General features: G+C 45.5%; 1 protein-coding gene across 1 annotated transcript in view; it reads left to right on the forward strand.

Moving 5' to 3' along the window:
- The window catches only part of LOC145343964 (sperm-specific sodium:proton exchanger-like), a 189940-nt gene that overhangs the window by 108602 nt on the left and 55724 nt on the right, over positions 1–25614 (forward strand). The window contains exons 9-10 of the mRNA XM_080190542.1: positions 11638–11833; positions 22306–22485. Of these exons, the coding sequence (XP_080046668.1) occupies positions 11638–11833; positions 22306–22485 (376 nt within the window). The remainder of the gene's footprint in view (positions 1–11637; positions 11834–22305; positions 22486–25614) is intronic.

Raw genomic sequence — 25614 nt, forward strand, 5'->3', positions numbered from 1 at the left:
AGGAGGGCCGAGATTCTCCCATTGTGACCTACAACTTTTCTGTCAGGTCAGGCCGGGAGATGTGCACGTCTGCCACTTTGTGGGTTCCCTGACAACTTCTACGACCCAGACACATCTCCTAGCCGGAGAAAAATGGCGCCATCTGGAATCCGCAGAAAACAGGCAGGCTGCTGATTGCACACCTTTGCATGCCATTATTGGAATCCACACAGCAATCTCCACCCATGTCTGTGTCTCCCACCTCTTTGGCATGATGTAATTTTGGTGTGAATCAGAACAGGTATTTAAATGCATGGCAGCCTTGAACTGGCATGAGGTGGTAAGTGCTGCTACCAGAGCGCAGGGGATGTTGCAGGTAGGCCCTGGAGATGCCTGATGACCTTCCTCCTGCTGCCTCAGATGTTGGCCCTTGGATCAGAACCAGTAATATGTGTGTGTGTGTGTGTGTGTGTGTGTGTGTGTGTGTGTGTGTGTGTGTGGTGGTGGGGGGTCTTCTATTTCCTCACAGCTCCCTTGGTGAGGTTCCATCTGGGAGTCCTGCTCCCCCCCCATTCCTCTCCCCACCCTGAGCAGCGCTGAAGCGCACTATGAGAGGCAGCGTTGAGTGCTTCTACTTCCCCCACCCACCCTGCCCTCCTGGGCAGCACTGAAGCGCACTGCAAGAGGCAGCATCGAGTCCTCCCGCTAACCCCCTTCCCCCACCACCACCACCAAGCAGCATTGAAGCATGCTGTAGGAAACAGCTTCATAGACTCCCGCTTCCTCTCCCCCCTCCACAGCACTTTGCAGTGGCATTTCTTGCTGCAGGGTGTGGGCAGGGACTCGACTGAGTGCTGGTGTTCCGGGGTGGGAGAGGAGTGTACCATGTGCTGACTGAGACCTAATCAGATGAAGCAGCTGCTGCTCCAGGCCGGGGAGCCAAGATTCAGATATAAACTGCTTGGAATCTGCTGTCACTGGACGCACATCTGGTGCTGATTTGCAGTCTGTCCCTGCTCTGTGACACGGACGAGTAACACATGCCTGTAACAGATGCTGCAGTTGCACATATAGCAATGGCTCAATGGCTCACTTGCACCAAGGACCTGGTGGATGTTGGGGAAGGTAGGGCAGGCACTCTGAAACATGGGCTGAGTCTGCAAGGCTCAGCAGTCAGCACCTCTATGTTTGGGAGTCGGGAACACCAAGGTGGGGTGGGTGGGGGGAAGAATCAGAGACACATTAGTTACACCTTGCTGTGCAATTAACAGTTTATTGTGCTCTTAAGGTAAATGATTACCAAACCCTGACTAAGGCTGACCTTCACCCGTGCCCTCTACTAAACTGCAAATTTCTAACTTTGTGCTGTCTGCTGCTTCTTATAGGTGCCATCCCAGGATGCACATCAGAGGTGGAGGTGTCCAGCTGTGATGCATGCCCTATTGCCTGTGATACACTTGGCGGTTGTCCCCTGGATGGCTGGGACCTGGAGGACACCGGCTGACTTGCAGATGGCACTGTTTTGGTGCCACAGTGTTCATCTTGCTGGCCCTGACATGCCTGGTCTGAGGAAGGATGGAGTCGGAACATCTCTGGGCATTTGGGAAGACACTGGCATGGCCTCAAGCTCTTCCTCCTCCCTTGGGGTGCCCAGAGGCCCTGGGAGCATTCCATGGGATGCCAGTATAGCTGGACTGAGCTCTTGAACCTTTGCTGTCATCTGGCTAGTCCTGGAGGCCTAGATGTGTCTGCCCCATGATGTGTGATCACTTAGCCCTGGCCCTCTGAGACTCAGACCAGCTCTGGAGCCCCTCCACAACAGCATTCGGTGAGTAAGCCAGGCTCTGGAGTCCCCCAGCAGTAGCCCTCTGAGCATGGGCTAAGTTGTAAAACTCACAGCCATGGCCTGCTGCGTCCCCAGAATGCCAGCAAGAGTCCCAGCCTTAGCCAGCAGTGTCTCCCACATGCTTCTGATACCCATTGAATGCTTTGCCTCCTGGATGCTGGAAACACACTCACCCGTGGCCTGTAATGTCTCCAGGATAGCCTGGATGGACCCTGTCACCCATGAGGATCGATTCCTGAACAAGACTTCCCACTGCAGTTGCCAGCCTTGCAGTGACGGCCTGGGTCTCACACTGTGTCGGTACCCCTAAACAGCCTTGCAGTCGCAGCACGGTTGCTGACAGCCCTTCCACAACTCCCCGGGTTTCCTGATACATTTCCACCAGCCTTGGAAGGAACAAATTCAGACGCCCAGCAGCTGGCTTGGGGACAGCTGAATCCTGGCCCCCGGCAGACCTCTGTGTGCTTGGGCCCTTGGATATGCCAGCCTCCACCCGATATGCATCAGCGGCTGTGATGTGCTCACCAGATCGTGACCCAGAAGCCTCAACACTAAAGGTACCCACCATGGTGATTGTTTCTGTGTTGGTAGGTTGTGTGGTACATGCTGGCAACGCTTCAGTGCTGCTGCCCTCAGAGGATTCATCAGTGTCTCCCTCAGAGGTGTCATCCAGGGGGTCATGCGCGGTTTACTCCAGTGCAGCAGGGATAACAGCAACACCCGAAGAGTTGGGCTTCTCTGGGTCCAGAGCTGAAAAAATAACTCACATTAGGGGGAAGAAGGCAAAACATTCCATGCAGCATTGCATTTATTTAGAGGAGGAACAAGGTTGAGGATGCGCTTCTGTTCACTTGTATGTTGTATGCTGACGTGGCTTTCGGTGACCATTCGGTATGGCCCATCACTCCCTGCCAGCTCCATGGCACGCTCCTCTATGCTACTCAATTGCTACAGGTCACCACAAGTCTGTATCATCTCCTGTGCTTTGCGGCTTTTCTTATCCTGTGAAACATAAGGTGGGTGGCAAGCATTAACATTGCAGTGCATGGGATGCAGTTGGTGCCTGTGTCTCGGGCGTTGTGCTGACAGTTTCAGCGAAAGTGGTCACTACTGAAGGTTGCTCGTTGAGAGGTGAGGGGAAGGGGTTAGATTCTGTTCCTGGGGGAAGGATAACTTGGTGCATGCCCTTCAGGTATCTAAGCAGAGTTGGAGATCCATGCCAAACATGTGTGCAGTTCCAGGAGGGATGCTGACTCACCCTTGCTGCTCACAGAAGGTCGTACTTTTTTTGTGGCGCTGCCTGCCAGAGCGCAGTGTCAGGCTCCTGGCATTCACTTCTGCCACCTCCTCCCACAATGCAGTGGCAAATGCACCTCTTGGATTAGGGCCCTGGCCAGGGACAGATGATCACGTCTCTCCTCCACGGCATCTAGCAGGTGCTCCTGGTCTGCCTTTGAAAATCTGGGAGCCGGTTTCCAAGCAGCCATCTTTGCGGCGTGACTGGCTGTGTGTCCATTCCTGCAGTTTATATACAGCTCTAGCTTATTAGGGGAGTGCAGATACATTGAATGTGGACAGTCAAGGGCCCATTGGCATCAAATATTTGTGAGAAATTTTGAAGGCTGCATTCAGTTGAGTGTCATTCATCTTTCAGGTGCTAATTGGATGCCATTCAATTGCTGCTGTGTCTGGGGGGGGGTGCAATACTTAGGGCTCCTAATCGATTAGCTGCTGTATTCAGGGAGGATGCAATACTCAAGACTTCCAATCAAGAGAGGGAATGATCAGAAGCTGGGGTTGTGCCAGTTCTCTGCAGGGCAACGGTGAGGACAGTATGTTCAAGGGATGGAGGGATTGGGTACCCACATTATGCGGATCCATGGGGGCATGATGTGAGTGGGTAGCCATGTCTTTGTGTGGAGGGAGATGGGGGGGGACAGTAATGAGGCCAGCGATGTTTCTGAGGTGGGGGGGGTTTCTGTGAGCCAGCAATGAAGCCAGCGACGTCTTTGTGGAGGGATTGTGGGGTCCAGCGTCGAGGCCAGCGTTGTCTCTGTGGAGGGTTGTGAGAGCCAGCGATGAGGCCAGTGATGTCTCTGTTGGGGGGGGGGGGGTGTTGTGGGGGCAGCGATGTCTCTGGGGGTTGTGGTTGAAGGGGGCCAGCGATGTGTGTGGGGGGCTTGTGAGGGCCACCGATGAGGCCAGCAATGTTTGTGAGAGAGTTGTGGGGCCAGCAATATCTCTGTGGGGAGGATTGTGGGCCCAGTGATGAGACCAGTGATGTGTGTGGCGTTTGGATGGCAGTGATCTGAATGCTGGGAGGTCTTTTCCGTGATCTCCTAATGATGTGCGCATGCGCAGGTTCCCACTCGTCCTACCAATTTCAGGCTCTTTGGTGCAAATAGGCCCCATCCCCAAGTTTTTAATGATATTCACGACTGGGCCCTCTGCAGCGCACGGAGTGTGGAAATTTGGGTGAGCAGCTGAATTGACTGAACAATCGTGAGTTAGAACAGTTCTCCCACCAATTCAGCACCTTTGAGAGAATCGCAGCCGAGATTTCTGACCTGCAGCAAATCCCATATGTTGGGACAAGGATGCAGCAGCTAAAATCCTTCTGAAGTGGAGGAAAGGGATAATCACAGTGGAAGTGATTTGGGGCATTTCTTTGGAGGAAAGCCTTGACATTCTATTTTCCTCCTGGTCCATTGTCCTGATAGACATATTTCCAGAGAAACATGTCATCTTGTGTGAGGAATATAGTGCCTTGATCTAAACACACCTAGGATGAATTACAGATCTAAACACACCTAGGATGAATTACATAAATGTCAACCAAAATACCACTTAAAGTACAAGTATTTTTCCTTATCCTGTTCATGTGATGCAAAATACATCTTTGTGTCATAATCTGTTGTTTTGTTTCGTTCTACAAATAGATGTCAGGGAGGAAGCAAATGTCTTGTTTACTGAGATTCATTTTGTAAAATGTAATCGAGAAATGCTTTTAACGGTTACAATCTCTACTCTATTTAGATTTATGACTGTAATAGACGTCAAGAAAGAATGGGAAATTAGAGGCATTCTTGTTATCATAAGAACGAAGCTTGAAGACTGGATGTACAATGTCAAAGTGGACAAATATAAACCATCCAAGCAAGTATAATATTTTTTCTTCCTTTGATGTTCATTCTGTAGCTCTGCCTAATGCTTAAGTCTAATTTTAGAAGTCATGGACACTGGGCAGAAGTTTCCTGTCCCACCCGCCACGGGAATCACGGGGTGAGGGGGTGGACCATGCAAAGGTCTGTTGACCTCGAGCGAGATATGGGGCAAGCACGGCCAGAAAATCCCACCCTTTGTCTTATTTTTGAACATACATAAATAATAAATCATCTGGGATTATGCTTTTATAGTCAGTAAGTGAAGAAATACCTTTTAGGTGCAGTTAAACTTTTACGAATATCAAACGATTTTAGGACATTACAAACTGAGGCATAGGGCAATTCACTGGCCCTGTTAGCTCCAGGTGCAAATCCCATGAGCCGGTGTATTTGGATTGAGGCCTGAAATGGGATTTGCACCAGACATTAAACAGTTTCTGATGTCCCCAGCCTGTTTCACTTGGTGTGACCAGGGTCATGTCCAACTTGATCCAAACTCATTTGCATTCATTTTAATCTCATTAGCAAGATTAAAGTTGAATACCATGGCCTCCCAGTGTGCTCCCCTGCATTCGCCAAGTGGGAAGCCAACCTGGCGTCAATCACTACAGGTCCCTAAAGCGGGAACCAGATACCACGGAGTCCAAGAGGGAGCAAAGAGGTGAGTATCACTCAGCACTCATCTACAGGGTACTCATGGGCAAAGCATCTGCTGCTGGGGCGCAGAGAGGGGTCTTTCAAGGAAGCTGAGCATAGGGAGGTTTGGACTGGGCTGGAGGGGTTCAGATCAGGGTCTGCCCAGGATGGAACTGTCTGGTTCGTCTTCTCTCTATAGCTTTTAAAAGCTTTGAACTACCTCTCAGCAATGTCAGTTTCAAGGAGCTGTCAGGTTGTAGGTGTTAGTCTCCTCTCCGTAGCTTTCAAAAACTTTGATTTGTTTACATTCCGTATCAAGCCCCATTAACTTTTAAAACCCCCTGCAAGGGACAGATTATGATTGCTTATTTATAAAGCACATAATGGGTCACTAACTCTGAAGTGCTTCTTCAAAACACAGCTGCTCAGTTTGAGCTCATTGTTTTTAAAGGGAAGTTTTTCTACTCTAAAGTGCTTCCTAGAGAGCACAGGTGTATGCTACGAGTTCATTTTTTTGAAAAGGAACTTTTTCTGCCTCTTATGCCTGAACAGCGTGCCTTTACTGGAGAACTGTTTTAATCAATACAAGCAGTTGGCATCACTCATGCATTGAAGTGCAAGGTTTCCTCAATAAGGATCTTGCAGTCACTGTTAAATTCTCTGGGTAGATGTGATGACCACACCAGGGGGCCAGGAGGCTACTATAGCCCCATGTGGTCAGGGACTAGGTTGGATTGTGCCCTGGTACTGCCCATTGGCTGACTGAAGTTTGGCAGTGCCAGATTAGAACTGTGAGGCTGCCAGGGAGTTGTGCCAGGATTGTCACTGTCAAAGGGTAGGGCCTGAAAAAGTGGGGCCTTTAGTGTTCCCATAGCGGGATATTGCTCTCCAGGTTGGAGTTTAGTGAGGGTGGCTGATGCCAGTGATTTGAGAAGAGGGTCTTTACTGGTGAGAAGGGGTGCAATCTATAGCGTTATTCTGAGATCCGTAAGGAGCAATCCTTGCTATTGTTTTTAGTCCTATATATCTCATTCATGACACAACTCACTCCAAGTAGAATCGCGCTGACCCATCCAGAATTTCCCACCAGACCACAATTGGAAATTATTTGGGAGAATTGGGCCCCATATCTATATAATCAATATGTCCTGCTTATAAAAGATGCCATGCCAGAATATTTAATGTTTAAGGGGGTGAGGATTAGCAGACAGCTGAAATGAGGGCTGAAGTGTTATAATCACGAATTGATTTGTCCAGTTGACTAAATGTGAATAAAATTCTAGTGGTAACTACCAATGAAGAATAATTTATAGTAGGAAGGGAAGTAAGGCATCAATTTGCTGACTTTTTAAACCAACCCCATAGAAAACAATTTGGGTGGCATGGTGGCATAGTGGTTTGCACTGCTGCCTCACAGCCTCAAGGACCTGGGTTCGCTTCCAGTCTTGGGTAACTGTGTGGGTTTGCACATTCTTCCTGTGTTGCATGAGTTTTCTCTAGTTCAGTTGGTTTCCTTCCACAGTCCAAAGACGTGTAGGTTAGATAGATTAGTGATGCTAAATTGTCACTTAGAGTCCAAAGATGTGTAGATTAGTGGAGCAAATATGTGGGGTTATGGGACAAAGGTCTGAGTAGGATGCTCTGAGACAGTCAGTGCAGATGCAGTGAGCCAAATGGCCTCCTTCTGCACAGTCGGGATTCTGTGAATCTATTACTCTGGTCCAAAATGTTTGGGAACTTGACTTCAAATGCTATCATAGATGTTTCCCCAGTTGAAAAGTTTTAATACATGATATGGATAAAAATTCCAGAATTCTTTTTATTAAAGCTTCTGTATGAAATGTTTGTTGTTACTCATTGTTGCCTATATGGTGTAAATCCCTGGAGAACATTTTCTTGGACTGGCATGCTTCTGCATTGGGAGACCTCATCCCAAGCTGGAACCCCATTGGCTGGATCCTCAATTATGGGCTGGGCTTTGTCGTCCACTTCTTCTGTAAATATGTTCATTTCTCCCACTTTAAGTTTGGTCCAGCTCTTTTAGTCCATCATCTCTTCAGTGATCCAATCTGTCCAAGGAATCTTGACAACTCAACTAGAATTGTTCTCAACCTATTCCCAGCTAATTCTTGCAAGAGTTTTCTTCAATAAGTACTTGCTCACCAGTCGCTGCACAGTTTGCGTATTTACTTAGTGACTGGCTGCGCTAGGGAGGGAAGGAGTTTGGTTGGACTATGTATGACTTCAAGTAGTTTGAGGTAGGTGGAGTGAAAAAATGTTTCAGGATTGTCATTTAACATAATTATTTATGCTGATTGATTTCCTGTCCAAGCAGTTAATAGCACTTTCTGCTTACTTAATTGTTCTTTGGATGAGGAAGGCTTGCCAGAGTTCAGTTTAATTTGCTTACCTGAGTGTGTCTATTCCCATCGAGCTTGATGGTTGTTTACCTATCACTCACCTCGCTCACTTGAGTACTTTTTGCCCATTAACTTTGAAAGATCCTCTAATGTCTGAACTACGTTAGAGGTTTTAACAAAAAGAAAAGATGTGGTTTTCAAACTAACAACAATTTATTCTTGGACCTCTTGCCTGTACAAATTACAAACTGAACATGGAACAGCAGCCTCTACAACACCCTAATGAAATCACCATCAAATCAATGATCAGCTTCCAAAGCGATCATGCAACTTCTTACATGCATAACATCCCTCCCCCTTTACTTCTGTGGTCATAACAAATCACTATGATGTTATACACAGGATCAGTTATACTCCAGACACAATAAGGGGAATTTTCCCATCCCACCTGCCACAGGAATCATAGCAGGGTGGGGGTTGGCGGGGGTGGGGGGGCAGACCACAAAGGTGCGCTGAGCTCGGGTGGGATTTTCTGGTTTTTGGGGTGAGGGTAGCCAGAAAATCCCACCCAGTATTGTTAACCATTATACACAGTCAACATGAAAATCGATCAGAAGGACATCAATTGCTCTTTGGTTGTATACATTCTGGAATTTGGCTGTCCTTAACTCTAGAAGTATGATTTGGAACTTCAGTCGTTACTTCTTCTCTTGAAAGTAATTTTGCATTATTCTCCAGTGATATAATAGCTAAGGAACAATCATCAGGCAACTCAGAATCAACCAAGTCTTATGTAATAGTAGTCACAATGTGAGGCACTAAAGAAGTTGTTACTTCCGGAGATGATTCTGAGATATTATTTTGAGATGATAACAATTGACCAGCCTGGCTTTGCCAAACTAATTCATCTTCAGTTTGAACTGTGTAAGAAATTGGATTTGTTTTTGCTAAAACTATGGTTAGTACCCATTTTTGAGTGTTGTTTTGCTCTCACTTTTCATCCAGCAACTTGAGATTGTTTTTGATGCTCTACTTTCTCTGTTTTTGGAGCTAATAACAAATCAAACATAGTTCTCAACTTCCTTTTTAGAAGAAATAATGCAGGTGAACTTTGGGTAGTTGCATGAGTTGTGTTTCTTTAAGATGCCAAAAAGCTACTCACACAATGTGATAATGAACCTTTCCATCTTGAACTTCTAAAGAATGCTACAAGGACTGTCCAAATATTTCAGCGAATCCATTGGTTAAGGATGATAAGCTCTGATTTTTATTTCTGGGAACCATCTACTTTAAGATAATCCTCAAGCTCTTATGAAATAAACTGTAAAGCATTATTGCTAACAATCTCTTCTGGCTTAAGATATTCTGCACTTTCCTAAATTCTGCAAACATTTTGTCAAAGACGTGGATATAGCCATGCCACCCTGTTCTGCCTGTTGCCCAGGAGATGCACCAGTGTCAGGAAGGGGAGATTCGGAAGGGCTGTTGAAGGCCGGGATTTCCTGGGTGGAAGGCCCCAGCACGGGCTCCAGCCCCTCCTCCTTCCTCAGGGTGTGAGTGGGCCACTGGGACACTCTAGGGGACAGCCGGACAGCCGGAGTGAGCTTCAGAAGCCTCTGTGTCACGTGGCTCTGCCAGTTTTAGAGGTCCAACTTTGTCCGCCCTGTGGTGTCCGAGTCCTCAGTGATGTCCTTCTGAGATTGGATCAAGCTCTGGATCCCGTCAGTGATGGCCTTCTGTGACTGAGCCATACTCTCGAATCCTGTATCCATGACGCTTTGTGTCTCGAGCATGCTCCCGGGGCTCTTAGTCATTGGTTCCATGACTTGGCCATACCTTGCATCCTGCCAGCCGTGGCTTCAGCGACTTGACCATGTCTTGGACCCTGCCACCCATGGCTACCATTTCCTTCCCCAGGCTTTCCACTGCGGATGCCACCCTTGCAGTGTTGGCCCAGGTGCCATGCAGTGACGGCACTACACCCTGCACCTGAAGCTGTGGGACACTTCCAGGCACCCTCGCTTTTGCTGGATTGTTGCTGACAACCCTTCCTGCAATCCCGCGACTGCTCCTACATTTCAAGCAGTTTCAGAAGAACTGATCCCAGTGGCCCACACCTGACTAGGGGCCAACTTCTCCTTGGCTCTGGGAGACCTTTGGCTGCTCAAACCTTCATACATACCTGCCACCACCTGATGTATATCACACATATCATGTGTTCTACATGACCCAGAAGCTTCACCACTAACATGTTCCACTGTGGTGACTGTACCTGTGCTGATGGATGGTGCCTGTGATGCCTGTGTCAGTTGGTTGGTTCTTTCCTTGGAGGATTCCTTGGAGCTTTCGTCCAAGGAATGGTCCAGTGAGGGCCATGGCGAGGTGGGGGAGGGGTCCAGAAATGACTCCTGATGGCCTGGCCTCATCTGAATCGTTTCCTGCAACAAAGGAAGTGGTTCAGTGCAATGGTCATGAAGGAAGGTTTTGTGGTTCCTCAGTTCTGTAGCCCACCTCTGCTTGTTTGTCAGTCACAGCTCTGTCCCTAGCCTTTCCTGAAATCTCTAGTGCTTGCTCCTCAAATGGAGAGAGGAGATGCAGCTTCGATCTCTTGCACCGGTAATTATGGGCCAACTTCTGTGTGAACAACGGGGGGATTGAATGTATGATGGATGGAAAGGGCATGGTGTTAGGGGTGGGGGCAATTGGGTGGCATGTGATGCGACGTGTCTTGTGATGGAGGATCCCAGTTGGAGAAAATTGATAGGGTGTCATGTGCTGGAAGACAGTGGAGTGTCAGGGAATGGATCGATGAGGACACTCTAGACGTGACAGACTGGACTGATGCCAGGATGGGATGGTCACTCACCCTTGCTGCCCAGTGGAGGTAGTTCATTTTCTCCTGGCACTGGCCGCTAGTCCTCCATGCCAGTGCACAGCAACTGCCACTACTTCCAGGCTGCATTGTCAGCCCCACCCCAAGTCATTGACTATCTCGGGGGAAGAAGATGGCCTTCCTCTCCTCCGCAACATCTAGCAGCCACCCCAACTCTTCCTCCATGAACCATGGAGCTGCTCTATGTGGCGTCATTTTGCTGTTGATACTGGCTGTGCATTCATTGTTAGCATTTAAATGCAGCTCCCTCTTACTACTCGTGCACAGCTGTGGCTGCTTTGGGTAAGTCAGTTGTCTGGAGCCTCCATGCCAGCATGAATCTCATGGAGGACCTTCCATTGCATCAAGTGTCGTAAGATTGTGGTGCAGGATGCGCTGAAAAGACCAATGCGGAAGACTCCCGTTTCCACAGTGGAATTTTACTGGGAAAATTCTGCCCCATTTCAACATCTACTTCATTATCTCAATCAGTCATCTCTGTTGATCAGAGATTTAATCATGTTAATCAAACATGATTTGCCTTTAATGAATTCATGCCGGCTATCCCCAATTAATCCTTTCCAAATAAAAATTTATTTGTCCCTCGTAGGGTTTCCTATAAGCTTCCCCGTTTAGGATGATAGACGTTGTAGTTTCTTTCTTGTTTTACCCCTCTCCCCTTTCTTGAATAGTGGTATATCATTGGATGGTGCACCCTAATGAAGCACAATTCTGTATGAGGTAACCCAAAGTGCAAAATCTGGCATTTTTTTTCTACAGGAACCGGATTTCGAAGCTGTGCTACCGCTTGGTATTCAACAATGCATTTGAATTTGTTGTGTACATGATAATACTACTTAACGTCTTTCCACTCTTGATGGAACTCATTCCCGTCCTGAATGTAGAACATGCGACAGAGCTGCGGATAACTAATTATATTTTCTTTCTAATGTATGTTGCTCAGGCATCTATCAAGGTATGTGAAACTATGTTCCATTGTACATTACCTACATCTTAGCAGAGAACAATTTTTGAAATCTGATTTATTTTAAATTCTTGTATTCACTGTAATTTTCCAAGAGACAAAAGATCACTGTTAATGTGCATTGCCTCTTTGTTCATTTTTTTTTTATTTTTGTGTTGCCAATATAAGAAAATGTTACATTCATATAGTACTTTGATGCATCTTAAAAACTTTTCAAATTGCTTTATGTACCAAGTTCACTGTAGGCAACTGTGATGGTCATGTTATGCAGAATGAGGTGCAGCAGAAGATAATAAGATTGTATTTGGTGGTGGCGGTTGAGGAAGTAACGTTGGATAGGGACTGGGAAACTAGGAGAATGAAGTACACTTAAATAGCAAAATCAGAAATGGAGTAAAAAAAATCATTAAAGGTTATTAGCATAAATAGGGGTGATTTCCTTTTGAATTTACAAAATGAAGGTATCAATTGTGGGATGAAAATTTGGAACATAAAAATAAGAACGTTAGGAGTAGGTGCAGGCCTGCTCTGCTACTCAATAAGATCATGGCTTAACTTCACTTTCCTGTCTGCCCCATAACCCTTAAATTCCTTGTGGACCAAAATTCTGTCTAACTCAACCTTGAATGTATCTAATGACTCAGTAGCCACTGCTCTATGGGATAGAGACTTTCTAAGATTAATTATCCTCTGAGGGATGAAATTCCTCTTCATCTCTGTCTTAAATGGGAAACACCTGATTTTTAATCTCTGCCCCCTAGTTCTGGATTCCCCATTGAGAGAAAACATGTTCTCAGCATGTTTATCCTGTTAAGCCCCCCCAGATTCTTACAGGCTGGATTTAGAACATAGAACATGGAAAAACTACAGCACAAACAGGCCCTTCGGCCCACGAGTTGTGCCAAACATATCTCTACCTACTAGGCTTACCTATAACCCTCAATCTTACTAAGTCCCATGTACTCATCCAGAAGTCTCTTAAAAGACCCTATCGAATCTGCCTCCACCACCTCAGCCAGCAGCCGATTCCATGCACCCACGCCCCCCCCGAGTGAAAAGCTTACCCTTGACATCTCTTCTTTATTTACTGCCCAGCACCCTAAACCTGTGTCCTCTTGTGGCAGCCATTTCAGCACTGGGAAAAAGCCTCTGAGAATCCACCCGATCAATACCGTTCAACATCTTATACACCTCTATCAGGTCACCTCTCATCCTTTGTCCCTCCAAGGAGAAAAGACCGAGCTCTCTCAACCTATGCTCATAAGGCATGCTACCCAATCCAGGCAACATCCTCGTAAATCTCCTCTGCACCCTTTCAATGGCTTTCACGTCCTTCCTGTAATGAGGTGACCAGAACTGAGCACAGTACTCCAAGTGGGGTCTGACCAGGGTCTTATACAGCTGCAGCATTATCTCCTGACTCCTAAACTCAATTCCTTGATTGATGAAGGCCAGTACACCATACGCCTTCTTAACCACATCCTCTACCTGCGAAGGCAATTTGAGAGTTCTATGAACCCAGACCCCAAGATCCTTCTGATCTTCCACATTGCTAAGAGTCTTACCCTTAATATTATATTCCTTCATCCCATTTGACCTGCCAAAATGAACTGCCACACACTTATCTGGGTTGAAGTTCATCTGCCGCTTCTCTGCCCAGTTTTGCACCCTATCTATGTCTTGCTGCAACTTCTGACATCCCTCCAAACTATCCACAACACCTCCGACCTTTATGTCATCGGCAAACTTACCAACCCATCCCTCCACTTCCTCATCCAGGTCATTTATAAAAATCACAAACAACAAGGGTCCCAGAACAGATCCCTGGGGCACGCCACTGGTGACCGACCTCCATGCAGAAAAAGACCCATCTACAACCATTCTTTGCCAGTTCTGGATCCACAATGCAATGTCCCCTTGGATCCCATGCCCCCTCACTTTCTCAATAAGCCTCGCATGGGGGACCTTATTGAACGCCTTGCTGAAGTCCATGTAAACCACATCTATCACTCTTCCTTCGTCAATGTGTTTAGTCACATGTCAAAAAAACTCAACCAGGCTCGTAAGGCACGATCTGCCTTTGACAAAGCCGTGCTATTTTTGATCATACTATACTTCTCCAAATGTTCATAAATCCTGTCTCTCAGGATCTTCTCCATCAACTTACCAACCACTGAGGTTAGACTCACCAGTCGATAATTTCCTGGGCTATCTCTACTCCCTTTCTTGAATAGAGGAACCCCGTCTGCAATCGTCCAATCCTCCAGAACCTCTCCTGTCTCCGTCGATGACGCAAAGATCATCGCCAGAGGCTCTGCAATCTCTTCCCTCGCCTCCCACAGTAACCTGGGGTACCTCCCATCCGGTCCTGGCGATTTATCTAAATTGATACTTTTCAAAAGCTCCAACATATCCTCTTTCTTAATGTCAACATACTCAAACTTTTCAGCCCGCCGCAAGCCTGCACTACAACCACCAAGATCCTTTTCCACCGTGAATACTGAAGTAAAGTATTCATTGAGCACCTGTGCTATTTCTACCGGTTCTATACAAACTTTCCCACCGTCACATTTGATAGGTCCTTTTCCTTCATACCTCATCCTTTTGATCTTCACATACTTGTAGAACGCCTTGGGGTTTTCCTTAATCTTACCTGCCAACGCCTTCTCATGACCCTTTCTGGCTCTCCTAATTTCCTTCTTAAGCTCCTTCCTACAAGTTGTAGACTCCCCTAGATCCCTAACATTACCGAGCTCCCTGAACCTTTTGTATGCTTTTCTTTTCTTTTTGACTAGATTCATTACAACTTTCATGCACCACGGTTCCCGTAACCTACCAAAACTTCCCTGTCTCATTGGAACGTTGTCGTGCAGAACTCCAGACAAACGTTCCTTGAAAATCTGCCACATTACTTCTGTACATTTCCCTGAGAAAACCTCCTTCCAATTTATGTCTCTAATTTCCTGCCTGATGGCTTCATAATTTCCCTTACTCCAGATAAACACTTTCCTAGCTTGCCTGATCCTATCTCTCTCCAATGCTAGGAGATAGAGTTATGATCACAACCCCAAAATGTTCTCCCACTGAGAGATCTGACACCCGTCCAGGTTCATTACCCAATGCCAAATCAAGTACAGCCTCTCCTCTTGTAGGCTTATCCACATACTGTGTCAGGAAACCCTCCTGAACACACCTAACGAACTCTTCCCCATCTAAACCCCTTACCCTAGGGAGATTCCAATCGATATTTGGGAAATTAAAGTCTCCAATCACGACAACTCTTATTATTACATCTCTCCAGGATCTGTTTCACTATCTGCCCCTCAACATCCCTGTTACTATTGGGCGGCCTATAGAAAACACCCAGTAAAGTTATTGACCCCTTCCTGTTCTGAACTTCCACGCACAGTCCCTCCACGGCGTCCGCTTTCTCTACAGCCATGACACTATCTCTGATCAACAGTCCCACTCCCCCACCTCTTTTGCCTCCCTCCCTGTCCCTCCTGAAACATCTGAAACCCGGCACTTGATGTATCCAGTCCTGTCCCTGAGTCATCCAAGTCTCTGTAATGGCCACCACATCACATTTCCAAGCAGCGATCCATGCTCTAAGCTCATCCACTTTGTTCACAAAACTCCTAACGTTAAAATAGACACATCTCAAACCTTGGACCTGAGCACTCCCCTTCTCCATCACCTGCTTATTTTCCCGCTTACACTGTTGACAATCTCTCTCTATTTGCGAGCTAACCTGCACTCTCCCAGTCACTTCATTTTGATTCCCTCCCCCCAACCATTCTAGCTTAAAGTCTCCCCAGTAGCCTTAGCAAATCTTCCCGCCAGGATATTGGTTTAATGTTGGTAAAGGGGGTGTCATCCACTGGTTGTGGGGAAAGCCCAACCAAATTAACTGCCTGTCAAGTACTTAACTTGCCAACATTGGATCTTCCCTGGGACTTAGGAACCCTGGCTGTGGAGTCTGCTGGTTGATTGGAGAAAAGATTAATAGATTAATTAATTACCACTGCAATAATTACTTATTGCACAAAAGCCACCCACTATGATTTTGAATTTGTTCTGTCCAGCACCACAATAAAAATTGTTCAGAGCCATACTCGTGTAAAATGTGGTCCTTTTAAATATTTAGAACGGGAATGCAATTTTGAGCTTTCTTGGGTGGTCTATGCATTATCCAAGCCGTATTCAGTGGAACTGAATGTAGAACGGCCAAATCAGTGATCCTAACAGGTCTACTGGTCCATAAAGGAACTGCTCAGAAAGCATGACTGCTGCTCCTGATCCTATAAAATTAATCCTGCCCACTTCCTGCTCAGCTATGAATTCATCCACTGCCTCCTCATCTATTAATTCCTCCAATAATTCCTGTCTGAAGATTGTCTTGCTGACTCAGTTCTGCAGAGGGACCATCAGAGTTTCTTCTCTTCCCCTCCAGCTTCCTTCACTCCCCCTGCCAAAGCCCCAAGAATCCCTGAGCAGTGATCTGCCTAATCAGTTTTTGGTCAATGCTGGCAGCTTGTCTGTTTTGTTTCAGCTAGCTATGATGCTCCAAATAAAAGTATCCTTAGTGTATGCTCGTATATATAGAAGCATGATTAGGAAGACCATTTGATTGGGTTTATTATTGTCACATGTATTAGCATTCAGTGAAAAGCATTATTTCTTGCACGTTATACAGACAAGGCATACCTTCATAGAGAAGGAAACAAGACAGTGCAGAATGTAGTGTTACAGTCACAGCTAGGGTGTAGAGAAAGATCAACTTAATGTGGGCTAGGCCCATTCAAGAGTGTGATGGCAACAGGGAAGAAGCTGTTCTTAAGTTGGTTGGTACGTGACCTCAGACTTTTGTATCTTTTTCCCGATGGAAGAAGGTGGAAGAGAATATGTCTGGGGTGTGTGGGGTCCTTAATTATGTTGGCTGCTTTGTCGAGGCAGCAGGAAGTGTAGGCTAAGAGTCAATGGATGGGAGGCTGGTTTGCGTGATGGATTGGGCTACATTCACAATGTTTTGTAGTTTCTTGGAGACTCGGGCAGTGCAGAAGCCATACCAAGCTGTGATACAACCAGAAAGAATGCTTTCTATAGTGCATCTGTAAAAGTTGGTGGAAGTCATAGCTGATATGCCAAATTTCCTTAAGTCTTCTGAGAAAGTGGAGCCATTCGTGGGCTTTCTTAACTATAGGGCCTGATTTTACCATTTTCATTCTAAGTGCTGAATCTGGGCTTAATTCAGATCCGACTTAAAAATCTGCTTTCAGGTGCTCCCAAACGCACTCAGTCTGAAAAAATATCTCGTGTCCCATTCGCACTGTGGGTGAAGCTTAGCATGACTGAAACAATCGGAGCTCTGAACTGCGCATGCGCAGTTAGGAAAGATATGAAAAAGTGCGCCTGTGTCACATCACCCCCAGGCTGCAGAAAGCGGCCTGGGAGCGAAAAGCAGGAGTGATGGTGCACACACACATCACTGCCCCCCTTATTTCTCCCCGCCCGACTACAGACTGATTGTGACCCCTGCCCCCCCTTCCCCCCACTGATTGCCCACAAAGTGGCAGCAGATTCCCCCCTGCCCCTCCTACCAGAGATCCATCTGCCCTTCCTCCACCAGTGAGTGATCGGGCCTCCCCTCCCTCCCACCAGAGATACATCTTATCCCCCCCACCCCAGACAATAGTCAGGACTCAGTCATGGCGCCCCCAGAGAATGGTGTGGCCTCACCAATACCCCCCCCAACAGAAGAACATTTGACCCACCTCCTACCCCCTGAACCCTCCACCCCCAACCAGAGAATGATCAGACCTGCCTCCCTCCTGCCCCCAATCACTGATTTGAGTCAGAGAGCCATTGAAAGCAATGAACACGCCTCTTCAGCAGCTGGAGCTTCAGACTTTTGTTCAGCAGGTTCATTTTGGTATGATCCTGGATTGGCAAACACGGCAGTAAAGGAGGAAATGCTGATAAAGTTGGGTGAGCAATTCATTAATTCAATTGAAATGCATGCAGATGCATTTAAATTGTTATTGTGCCCATTTCGGATGTGAATCGGATCGCTGCCATTCCCTGGTTTCGGTAAAGTGGCCATCTGCGTGGATGCGGATTGCGTTAATGGCGTCACACCCAACTTTACCACATTTCCGTCGGGCACGACACGATGGTAAAATAGGGCCCATAGTGTCAGCATGGAGGGACCAGGACAGGTTATTGATGATCTGAACACCTAAAAACTTGAAGCTTTCAATTATTTCTACTTCGTCCCCATTGATGTAGACAGGGGCATGTCTCCACTACTCTTCCTGAAGTCACTGACAATCTCCTTTATTTTGTTGACATTGAGGGAGAGATTTTTGTCGTTGCAGCAGTTCATCAGACTCTCTATCTCATTCCTGTACCCTGTCTCATCATTGTTTGAGATCTGACCCACTACAGTGGTGTCATCAGTAAACTTGAAAATTGGAGGGGAATTTGGCCATGCAGTTATGGACGTATAAGGAGTATAGTAGGGGACTGAGAACATAGCCTGTGAGGCACCGGTGATGAGGACGATCGTAGAGGAGGTGTTATTGCCTATTTTACTGATTGTGATCTGTGAATTAGGAATCCAGTTGCAGAGGGAGGAGCCAAGGCCCAGGCCACAAAGTTAGTACATAAAATGTATGCGTTACTTTTTTAAAGCATAGAGAAGGAAGAGAAGCAGAGGATTATCTTGCTAACCACTTGCAGTGCTCTGATGGATTTCATGGCAAGATCACAGAAGCTGGCAGAATGTTGTGAGTTTGGAATGTTATGGGAAATTTACCACTTCAGAGTCAGACTTGGAGGTTTCAACAATAGAGTTTTATTTTGGACACGAAGCTTCAGGAGAAAGCACTGGTACTCCGCAGAACTTGACAGCTACTTTCTCAACTACATATTGGTAGTTGATCATTTTTATACCTTTTAGACAATAGGCTGTACAGACATTAGTAGTTAACATGTCATTACAAGTTGAGTAGGCAGACACGGACATCGATAGTTAACACATTGTTACAAGCAGACAGGTACGGACATAGACAGTTAACATATCGTCGTTCATAGAATGGATACATTTATGCAGTTATGTCGTCTATCAATGACTGGTTTCGATCTGATCAGTGGCTGATCTTGTTACGTTTATGTATTTATATCCCCATCTGTGGCTGACCTCAGACTCATGTCCTGGGTCTGCCCTTATCCAAAGTGCCTCAAGCTCTGACCAGCTTCCTGCAGCATTTCGCATCCTGCATGTTTTAACTTCTAAGTAACTGTCTGTGCTAAAAGCCAGTGCCTGTTAATGTCCCTTCTCAGGTAACCATTTTGTGTGCCAGGCAACCATTTTGTGTCCATCACTTTAATTCCCCCACAACAAGAACATACCTGATATATTAAGGAAGAGGCTGGTGTGGGGGATAAGTAACACATCCATCCAAAATAAGTTGCTACTGGAGTCAACAGAAAAAAAGCTCAAGAATTTCAAAACACTCGTGAAGGCGAAATCCACTAGCTGGGGAAAGGGGCTGCAAGCAGCTGCAGCGGTAGCGCCAAAGTTGCGAATGTCTGTTCAAGCAAAGGAAGGGAGACTGTAAAGAATTGGTGTAAAACCCGCTGCTGCAATCAAGTAAGAAATCTTGACAACAAAACGAAGGGGAGTGCTCCAGTTTCCTCCCACAGGTCAAAGATGTGCAGATTAGGTGGATTGGCAATGCAACATTGCCCCTTAGTGACAGGAGGACTCACTAGGGTAAATGCATGGGGTTGTGGGAATAGGGCCTGGGTGGGATTGTGGTCCCTGCAGACTTAATGGGCCAAATGGCCTCCTGCAATGTAGGATTCTATGATTCTAAGATAAAACATGATTTCCTAGTGGGGAAGGTTGGACGGTCATATGGTCTTCTACTCCTCCCTTACGTTTTTACATGAGCATCAGCATCCCTCTTGGGCATGTTTGGAGCTCTTCTCTTTCACTGTTCAAAGCCTGTCACTTTTCCTGAAGAAGCATTCTCCATTGTAAACTCACCCAGATGACTCTGGCAAATTGTTGGTAAAAACAATAGTTAATGGGGTATTTGCATATGGCAATTAGATAGCTGTCAACTGCACAGGGCTCCCTGCTTAACTGTGTTAAGAAATCCATACTTACTTTGGACTTTGGAAACTCCCAGGTCCTGACAAAGGGAGTTAGCTATGCATGCGCAGTTTGGATATTTTATGTTCTTCATGGCCAGGAGAGCCCTTGCATGCTTTCAAGTTGGGGAAAAAAGAATGACGGGTAAAGGGGTCACTAGCACAAGCATTGTAGGCAATTAAGCATCCCAAAGGTAAGTAACCATGGAGAAGGGCAGGAAGAAGGTGCCAGGAAGTATTTTAGGGCAGGAACTAGAGATGGGACAGGAATAGGACGTAATTGAGTTAAGGAGAAACAGTCTCAGAGTTTATTTTTGTTTGTTCCAAAACTTTGTGGCTTTGTTTACTTCATAAGTGTCTTGAATCTCAAGTTTGTCCACTTTAAGCAAAATGTTATTGGTCCCTAACCAGATCTCATCCATCACTTGGGGATCTGGCAAAAGATGATAACACCTGGAAAACTAGCAGTTGACAAGAGGTTGTCTGAATCATGACCTGACCTTACCTTTTGAGGATTAAATGCTCCAATTCTGTTGTCTTTGCCTGTAAAAGTTCCCGCCAATGTTTAAAGGTAATGACATTTAATTAGAACTGCAAGATGTAATAGATACAGTGTTTAGCCAAATATTGGTTAAATTTTCTCCAGGTTTCCAGCTTCAAAGTGAAGTATTTTAGAATTAGCAAAGACACTTCTTTTAACTTGTTAATTATCCTTGTTACATTGGGGACACTAATCTCAGGATTTGGGCAGTTCTATGTCTTTTTCATAATTTCCAGTTCTTATACTGAGTTCGTAGAGCATTAGCTTACGGATCCAAACTTGACTAGAAATGGCAACACAGGCATTTTGAGATGGATTTTGGTGTAAACGGTGTGATCAGTATTAAGAAATTAGCCAAAACTATTAATGCACCTTAATCACTGAATAATTCACTGAGGAAGTAGCGCTGAGACAGTTCGGGCATTTGGGTTTATCTGTCAACTGCCATAGAACCATAGAACATTACAGCACAGAAACAGGCCTTTTTGGCCTTTCTTGGCTGTGCCGAACCATTTTTCTGCCTAGTCCCACTGACCTGCACCTGGATCATATCCCTCCACACCCCTCTCATCCATGTACCTGTCCAAGTTTCTCTTAAATGAGCCTGCATTTACCACTTCATCTGGCAGCTCATTCCACACTCCCACCACTCTCTGTGTGAAGAAGCACACCCCCCACCGCTAATATTCCCTTTAAACTTTTCCCCCTTCACTCTTAATCCATATCCTTGTTTTTTTCTCCCCTGGCCTCAGTGAAAAAAGTCTACTTGCATTCACTCTTTCTATACCCATCATAATTTTATACACCTCTATCAAATCTCCCCTCCTTCTTCTATGCTTCAGGGAATAAAGTCCTAATGTATTCAACCTTCCTCTGAAACTCAGTTTCTCAAAACCGGCAACATCCTTGTAAACCTTCTCTGCACTCTTTCAACCTTATTAATATCCTTCATGTAATTAGGTGACCAAAACTGCGCACAATACTCTAAATTCAGCCTCACCAATGTCTTATACAACCTCACCATAACATTCCAACTCTTATATTGAATACTTTGATTTATAAAGGCGAGTGTACAGAAAGCACTTTTTATGACTCTATCTACCTGTGACGCCACTTTTAGGGAATTATGTATCTGTATTCCCAGATCCCTCTGTTCTACTGCACTCTTCAGTGTCGTAACATTTACCTTGTATGTTCTACCTAGGTTTGTCCTTCCAAAGTGCAATACTTCACACCTGTCTGCATTAAACTCCATCTGCCATTCTTCAGCCCATTTCTCTAGCTGGTCCAAATCCCTCTGCAAGCTTTGAAAACCTTCCTCACTGTCCACTGCACTTCCAGTCTTTGTACCATCAGCAAATTTGCTAATCCAATTTACCACATTATCATCCAGATCATTGATATAGATGACAAACAATTGTAGACCCAGCACTGATCCCTGTGGCACAGGGACAAATATCTATATATTCTTTGAAGGAGAGTCAGCAGAGCCACAAATGCTTTCTGAGCAACCAATGGATGAATGAAGTGAAGAGGGGTTGAAGCATATGATCTAACTGCTCCAATACAGATGGTTACCAACACAATTGAATATCTTACGTAATGTATCGTGAGTACAGTTTGACCTTTCATAAAAATGAGGATGAGACTGAACTTGTCTTTCCTAATGAACTTCCAATGAAATCAGATCCAATATGTTTCTCATGGACAGGTTTATTTTGGAGGATGACTGAAGAATGAGAAGTATTTTTATTGATTTCAGGCCCTTGCTGTGCGGAAAGCCTATATTTTTGACCATTGGAATCAGTTTGACATATTCATCATCATATTAGCAGCAGCTGACATTGTCATAGACCAGTTATTTGAACACAGCGTGCACAAAGTACGTATTGTCCGAATATTCAGATTGATACGTCTTGCTAGGGTACTGCGACTTTTAAAGGTAAGAAATGTTATATTGCAGAGATAACTTGTAGGTTATTGTAAGTAGGGAAATATCAGTTGTGGAGATCAAAAGGTGTAGATTTTACATTTCAGTTTTGGTATCGGATGTGATTGATATTTTGGAGCAATCACAATCTGATTTGCTGAAGTGGTTAATACATTCACGGTTTCCTTCCTTTTGGTAATACAGAACTTGAATATTGCTGAAAAGAAAAGCATGTTGCTGAAAGCTTTTCATCTTGCACTCTTCAGATCAAACGCAAAAATGCCAAATTGCAAATGATCACAACAATTTATACTGCTGGGGAAAAGGATGCTGACTGGTTTGTAAGTTAAATGTGATTGACTGAGACAATGCCATAAACAAAGTAGAAGAGACTAGAGGCTTTGCAAGCTCCTGGATAATTCAAAAAAGGTGCAAATATTCCTTTTATATGCAGAGAATGGGTCTGTGTGTGTAAATGCATGTCACTTGTGGCAACCGTGAATAAACCACATTATTAGCTTGACTGATTAACTTAAATTGGTTATTAATGTAACTATTAGCACACTCAAGATTGTTCAGTGAGTGCTGCCAATTACAGAATCACATCTAACATAAACATTTTGTTTTGGGCTTTGCAAGTGCAGGCTGGTTGTGCCTATTACGAATAACTGAGGGAACATGCTGTTTGGACCGATCAAGTAATAGCTGGGACGCACAGGTTGCTCACCTGGCATTACACCAGCATTGAAATTCATATGATTTCATGGCAGGCAGAATGTGTTTTTAGATTGACAACAGCATCCTGTTGGTGGAAAATACCGCTTGGGTAGCCACTCATTGTAGCAGTTTAAAATGGCTTTCTTAATCTCTTGTTCAAATTTTTGAGATATTTTGCCTTTCCAGATTAATTTGGTGTAGATTGGACACTTTCCAGATCTGAAAGTGGTGGCCTTTGTGCTGTTTGTGAGTTTGTTTGATACAGAGTCCAGAATTCTCAGCTGTACCCCACAGCTGCTGCCAACAAGGTCAGAGAATTTGGCGTTCAGCCAAATTTCCTTCCATTGCAATGAGAGCAAAGAATCCTCCTGGCGTGAATGGCTAGAGAATCCCACCAAATGTAAACAGTGATCTGATTGGGATAACTATTTTCGAAAGATAACATCAAGCTTGCAAGGTGAACAGTTGTCTATGGCCAGAAACTTGCCATCACTGCTTCCTCAGCTGTCTACAGCTTACCAGTGTTTTATTCTGTTGCAGAGCAAAACCGTAAATGAAGCAATATCTAATTTTCTGATGGTAAGCCACTTCAGATTCAATCAGTTGGAAGAACAATGAGGCATCAAAGACAATTCCTTTTCAACATCCAGGGAAATAGTTTCTCAGGATTATGCAAGGATACTTGACAGTGCCCCAGGGGTCGGTGCTGGGGCCTCAGCTATTTACCATTTATATAGATGATCTGGAGGAGGGAACCGAGTGTAGGGTGTCGAAATTTGCTGATGACACCAAGATTGGTGGAACGGCAAATTGTGCGGAGGGTGTGGAGAGTCTGCAGAAGGATCTAGATAGGCTGGGTGAATGGGCCAGGAAATGGCAAATGGAATTTAATGTTGGCAAGTGTGAGGTGGTCCACTTTGGTAGGAATAATGGTAGGAAGGGTTATTATTTAGGTGGCGAAAAACTGCAGCAGGCGACGGTGCAGAGGGACCTCGGGGTCCTTGTGCATGAGTCACAAAAACCCAGCTTGCAGGTGCAGCAGGTGATCAGGAAGGCGAATGGGATGCTGGCCTTCATAGCGAGGGGGATTGAATATAAAAGTAGGGACGTCTTGCTGCAGCTGTATAGGGCATTGGTGAGGCCGCAGCTGGAGTACTGTGTGCAGTTTTGGGCACCGTACTTACGCAAGGATATTTTGGTCTTGGAGGGAGTGCAGAGGAGGTTTACTAGGCTGATGCCGGGGTTGAGCTATGAGGAGAGGCTGAATAAATTAGGCTTGTACTCGTTAGAGTTTAGAAGAATGAGGGGAGATCTCATTGAGACGTATAAAATGATGAATGGGATGGATAGGATAGAGGTGGAGAGACTCTTCCCGCTCAGAAAGGACAGTAGGACTAGGGGGCACAGCCTCAAGATAAAGGGGGTGCGGTTTAGAACGGAGTTGAGGAGGAACTTCTTCACTCAAAGGGTGGTGAATCTCTGGAATTCTCTGCCCGTTGAAGTGGTGGAGGCTACCTTGCTAAATATTTTTAAGACGCGGGTTGATGGGTTTTTGATCGGCAAGGGGATTAAGGGTTATGGGGAGAGGGCGGGAATGTGGAACTGAGCCACGACAGATCAGCCATGATCTTACTGAATGGCGGGGCAGGCTCGAAGGGCTAGATGGCCTACTCCTGCTCCTATTTCTTATGTTCTTATGTTATGTTCTTAGAAGATCAATTGTTCAGTGAAGTGCACAGATTGTTTATAATTTTGCTGTTAAGAAAGTTGCATCAGACCAGGGAATGCAAATCTTTATTTCCATTATCTTGGTGGAGGGGGGTGGAGGGGTCGTTGTAGGGCCACACAGCCAGTGATGAGGGATCATGGGGCTGGCCAGCGATTGACCTGGCCAGCAATTGGGAGGCTGGCAGTGCAAGGCCACTGCGAATGCGCCAGACTTGGTGCATGCGCAGGGGCCTGTTCAGCAGTATGCTTCCAACCTCTCCAATGGGAATAGGCCCCATTCCCTGAATTTCAGTGTGATTCACGCTGAGGCAGTCTGCAGTACAGAGTATGGGAGATTCATTTTGAAAATCCTGTTGATAAAACCAACAGGATTTACTCCAGTTTTTGAATTCAACACGAAAGAGAATTTTTTTGGGAGAATTTCCCCCTATGTTTTATGTATTCTTTCTGCAAAATGGATAATTTCACATGTTCCCACATGATACTCCATTTTCCAGATCATTGCCTACTCAACCTATCTATATATTTTTTCTGACCTCCTTGTGTCATCTTGACAACTTACTTTCTTTCCCATCTATCTTTGTGTCATCAGCAAATTTAGCAACCATCCCTTTAATCCCTTTGTCTAAGTCATTTATGTCAGTTATAAATAGTTGAGTTCACTACTTGTTACATCTTGCCAACCTGTAAAAGATC

The sequence above is a fragment of the Carcharhinus amblyrhynchos genome, chromosome 6 (assembly GCF_965287045.1).
Source record: "Carcharhinus amblyrhynchos chromosome 6, sCarAmb.v2.hapA, whole genome shotgun sequence".
Taxonomy (NCBI): domain Eukaryota; kingdom Metazoa; phylum Chordata; class Chondrichthyes; order Carcharhiniformes; family Carcharhinidae; genus Carcharhinus; species Carcharhinus amblyrhynchos.